This window comes from Ursus maritimus, unplaced genomic scaffold (assembly GCF_017311325.1).
Source record: "Ursus maritimus isolate PB19 unplaced genomic scaffold, ASM1731132v1 scaffold_32, whole genome shotgun sequence".
In the NCBI taxonomy this organism is placed as follows: domain Eukaryota; kingdom Metazoa; phylum Chordata; class Mammalia; order Carnivora; family Ursidae; genus Ursus; species Ursus maritimus.
This window is the reverse complement of record NW_024425786.1, coordinates 17,544,786-17,550,183: the sequence shown is the minus strand read 5'-3', so window position 1 is coordinate 17,550,183 and position 5,398 is coordinate 17,544,786. Positions and strand designations below refer to the sequence as shown.

The following is a 5,398-nucleotide window of genomic DNA, read 5'->3' as shown; positions in this document are numbered from 1 at the left end:
TGCTGCATCCAAGGGCGGCGGCACGTGGACCACACCAGATTTTGCTGAACTGCTCTCCCAAATGGTTGTGCCCATTTACCCCCCTCCCCTGGCGGTGCTGACCGATCCTCGTTGGTCCACGCCTTCTCCAACGCTCTACCATCAGGTTGCATTTTTCACCAATCTGATGGAAGTGGAGCTTGCATTTCTGTGGTTGCTACTAAGGTTAGATATCCTTTCAAAGGATCATCGACCATTTCTCTTTCATGCCGTTATCGTTCTTCTGTGTGGGTTTTCTTTTTTCTTCAGAAATCTAAGGTGAGGTTTGCCTGTTTTATTATCTTTTCAAAACGCTGGCTTCAGTCTTTCCAGTTCTTTCTAGTCTCCATTGCTTTCCTATGTCATTAATTACTGATCTTATTATTTCTGTCTTCTGCCTCCTTTGTATTTATGCTGTTGTTCTTTTTCTAATTTTGTGATGTTCAGCACGTTGGTCTTTTTTCTTTTCTAATATGAGCACGAAGGGCTATACATTTCCTTTTCAGTGCTGCTCGGACACTTCCCACAGATTTTAATGTTACAATTCTAAGTATTTCCTAATTCTCTTTCGGATTCTTTGACCCAAGAATTATTCCGGAGTGTGTTTTTAAAGCTTCGTTAGTTACATTGTTTAAGTTCTTGATTTTTTTAACAAACTGCACTGTGGTCAGAGAACAAGGTTTGTATGTTACGGATTATTTTAAATCTGTTGAAATCTACTTTTTACCCAAGACTTAGTCAGTTTTGATAAATGTCCACATTTGCTTGAAAACAATGTGTATTCTCCAATTATTGGGTGCTGAGTTCCACATATGACTATTTAACCCAGGTTGTTCATTGCATGTTCAAATCTTATACATTCTATTAATTAGTACGTTGTCTGCTTAAATTATCAGCTTCTGAGAAAAAAAATGCTAGAATCATTCACTATGCAATTTCATTTCACTTCAAGTCCAAAAATATTTATTGAGTACCTGTTATGTATCAGATAGTATTCTAAAACCTTATATAAGAGGACAAAATAGTTCCTTGACCTCATGGAACTTAAATTCTAGTGGAACAGACAGACAACGAACAATAAAATATAATAAATAGGTAAGTTATGTAGGGTAAAGTACATGTTAGAAGGTGATAAGTGATATGCGGGTGGGGAAACGTAGAGAATGAGGGAGATCAGAAAAGCAGGAGGGTGGGGTGAATTACTGTGTTAGAGAGTAGGAAAGATGTCATTGAAAAGGTAAAACTTGAGCCAAGACTTGAAAAAGTGAGAGCCTGAGTCAAGCATATATCTAGGGAAAGAGTGCTCGGGCAGACGGAACAGCCAGTGCAAAGGCCCTGTGACAAGGGGGTTGGACCCATCAGGCAGCCAATGTGGCTAAAGCTGGTTGACCAAGGAAAGCATGATAATTAGGCAGATCAGAGAGGTAATAGGGCCAGAACACATAAAGCCTTCTAGGCCACTGTAAGTATTTGTTTGGCTTTTACATTGAATGGAATGGGCCCTACGCAGGGTTTTGGACAAAGGAGTAGCATGATCTGACGTATTTTAAAGAGATCCTCTAACTGTTGTGTTGTAATTAGACTAAAGATGGGTCTGGTTAAAAGCAGGGAGCTCAGTTAGTAAGCTATCAAAGTCAACCAGGTAAGAGACGATGCTTGATTTTTAAAAGCCTAAGATGGTCTAAATAAAGCTTCAACTCCACCTCTTTCTTGGCTTATGTTACTGTCATTCACAATTTTACTTCCATTTTGTTTCTATACCCTCCAAATCAGTCATTAGCCTTATTATTATTGCTTTATACAGACAATTATTTTTACTTACTCATACATTTAGAAACTTACTTGTTCACAATTCCTTCTTGCCTTTCTGTTCTTCCATGAAGAATTTCCTTCTGCTGATGACATACCCTTTAGATATTCCTTCAGGAAAGGTCTGTTCGTCGACAACTCTACTTGTATTTCTTTAGTTTGAGTTATAGTTTAGTCCCCCCCCCTTCTTCTGGCTTCTGTTGTTGCTGTTGGAAAACCTGCTTTGAAGTTTCATTATGATTCATTTGCTGGTATTGTGTCCTTTCCCTCTGATTGCTTCTAATTTTTTTCTCTTTGTCTTTGGTGTTCTGAAGTTTTATTATGATATATGTGAATGTGGAATTAGTTTGTTTTTAAAATTCTGCTTGTAGGGGTGCCTGGGTGGCTCAGTTGGTTAAGCATCTGCCTTTGACCCAGATCGTGATCCTGGGGTCATGGGATCAAGCCCTGCATCAAGCTCCCTGCTCAGCGGGGAGCCTGCCTCTCCCTCTCTCTCTGTCCCTCTCCCCTGTTTATGTTCTCTCTCTCTCAAGTAAAGAAATAAAATCTTTAAAAAAATAAAATAAAATTCTGCTTGTAGTTCACTGTGATTTCTGAATCTAAGGAGAATTCTGGACAATTCTCCACTCTCAGCCCACCCTCTATGGCCTCCCCAGTGCCCACTCCCACTTCTATTTTACCTTCTGAAATTCCAGTTAGATATATTTTAGGACTTTTCATTCAATCCTTAACCTCTCTTTTATCTGTCCCATCTCTTTGTCTCTTCATGCTGCATTTTGATAAATCTCTTCAATCTACCTTCTGGATCAGTGCTTTCCAGCTAATCTGTTCTGTTCTTTCACCTACCATTAAGGGTTCTTTTTTCAAAGACTATTTTTCACTGCCAGAAATTCTACTTCATTCTTTTTTTTTTTTTTAAGATTTTATTTATTTATTCGACAGAGACAGAGACAGCCAGAGAGAGGGAACACAGGCAGGGGGAGTGGGAGAGGAAGAAGCAGGCTCCCAGCGGAGGAGCCTGATGTGGGGCTCGATCCCATAACGCCGGGATCACGCCCTGAGCCGAAGGCAGACGCTTAACCGCTGTGCCACCCAGGCGCCCCTACTTCATTCTTTTTCAAATCTGCCTAGAGAGTCTCCCATTATGTACTCATGGTTTTGATTCCTTATTGCTTAATTATATTAAACATATTCCCAAGAATGACATGAAGCCCTTGAAAGCCTCATTCTACTGTCTGACATTTCTGCGAACTCTTGTTCACATGTCCTTTTACATTTTGTTATTTTGCGTTGGGAGCTCAAATTCCATGGGCCCCTTCCTGTGGGAAACTTGTGTGACCTGGCTAGAAAGTATATTCCTCTGGAGAAATTTCAGTTTTGCTTTCTAATAGTGTCTAATGATGTCCCATACAATATTTGGATGTTCTGGTTTGGTGTTTCTCAATATTTAGAACATACTAATACCAAAAAAAAAATAATTATCTGACATTCAGATTTACCTGGATTCTTATATTTTATCTGGCAACACTCCTGGTGTGAAGCCAAAGTCTCATCTTCGTTGTTAAAACCTAAGCATCTTACCAAACGGGCAAACAAAACAAAACAGAACAGAATACCAATGGAAAAATCCCCTCCATCAGCATTCTGGATTCTGTTTTTTCTTGGTTTTGATTTCCTCTTGATTTTTGGCCCTTGGAGATTTCTCTTACTTTCAAAGGGACGTCTCAGGATTAGTCTTTTTGGAAACAAAAGACTAAAAACCTCGCAGGCCACCTCTGCTTCTTGAATTCCCACATACCTCTCCTAAGGCGACCAGTACAGGCCTAGTGACCCACTAGAATGCGGAGGGGACAAAATATAAAAGAACAAAATATAAATTGCTATTTCAACATACAATTCAGCCACACAGGTAAAGGGTTTGTCTCAGCTGTTGATTGTGTGAAGTCATTATTGCGCTAATTGAAAAAGACTCCTTTCTTCTTCTCATTGTACTACAGCAAAGGCTTCTTGGCAAGCCCAGCAGGAGCCAAGGGACCCACCCCATGGAGAGACGCTGGGTGATGGGGGCAGCCAATGGTTGTAAGGATGGCTTGGATTTCAACCCCATGAAAGAGTACATGGTCCTGAACAGCTCCCAAAGGATAGCTATTGCGGTGTTGTGCACCGCCCTCGCCCTGCTAAGTGCCCTGGAGAACCTGGCTGTACTCTACCTGATCCTGTCCTCCCACCGGCTCCGCAGGAAGCCCTCATACCTGTTCATTAGCAGCTTGGCTGTGGCTGACTTCCTGGCCAGTGTGATTTTCGCTTGCAACTTTGTGAATTTCCACGTCTTCCATGGCGTGGATTCCAAGGCTGTCTTCCTGCTGAAGATTGGAAGCGTAACCATGACCTTCACAGCCTCTGTAGGCAGTCTGCTGCTGACTGCCATTGACCGCTACCTCTGTCTGTGCTACCCACCTACATACAAAGCCCTACTCACCCGTGGGAGGGCACTGGCAACCCTGGGCATCATGTGGGTCCTCTCGGCATTGGTCTCCTACCTGCCCCTTATGGGATGGACTTGCTGTCCCAGTCCCTGCTCTGAGCTTTTCCCCCTGATCCCCAATGACTATCTGCTGGGCTGGCTCCTGTTCATTGCCTTCCTCTTCTCTGGCATCATCTACACTTATGGGCATGTCCTCTGGAAGGCCCATCAGCATGTAGCCAGCTTGGATGAACACCGGGACAGGCAGGTGCCAGGAATGGCACGAATGAGGCTCGATGTAAGGTTGGCCAAGACCCTGGGGGTGGTGCTGGCTGTGCTTTTCATATGCTGGCTCCCGGTACTGGCCCTTATGGTCTACAGCCTGACCACCACCCTAAGTGACCAGGTCAAGAAGGTCTTCGCCTTCTTCTCCTTGCTCTGCCTTGTCAACTCCATGGTCAACCCCATCATCTATGCCTTGCGGAGTGGGGAGATCCGCTCCTCCGCCCACCACTGGCTGGGCCGCTGGAGGAAACATCTGAGGAGACTCAGGCTGGAAGGAAACAAAGAAGTCCCGAGGTCCTCAGTCACTGAGACAGAGGCTGATGTGAAAATCACCCCATGGCCAGATTCCAGAGGACTAAACTGCTCTGAATACCGATGAGTCCTCTTGCACAGTTTTAAACAAGCTGAGTCAGAATCATTTCACTCCCTGGAGGGGAGAGAGCAGCCTTGACCCTGTTGTCTTACTTGAGCCAGGCCCTAGGGGCTTGGACCCTTACCCCTTTTTGCTGATGACTAACGGCACTGACCCTGGCAGGTAGCCTGGCCATGGCTATTTGCACGCAGACTATTGGATAGCTAGGCCATGTGAGCAACGGCAAGGTGGGCGAGAGGCCTGAGAAGGCTCAGTGCACTTTCAGGTTAGGAGAACCTCCCCAACAAGATGGCTTAGTGATTGCATCCTCCAGAGACCACAGGAGCCAGATGGAGCCTTCAGGCTCAGCAATGAGGGACTCAGAGGAAATCTGAGAAGACAAATGGATTATTTTCCTGGGATCTCAAGATGTCAGATGGGATGGCTGGCCAACCCTGTTCTTGCTTGAT

General features: G+C 44.1%; 1 protein-coding gene across 1 annotated transcript; it reads left to right on the top strand.

Annotated features, from left to right (window-relative positions):
- Positions 1-3,887: 3,887 nt before the first annotated feature.
- CNR2 (cannabinoid receptor 2) lies at positions 3,888-4,955 on the top strand. Its single transcript, XM_040645555.1, has one exon. The coding sequence runs from the start codon at positions 3,888-3,890 to the stop codon at positions 4,953-4,955; it is 1,068 nt and encodes a 355-aa protein (XP_040501489.1).
- Positions 4,956-5,398: the final 443 nt, after the last annotated feature.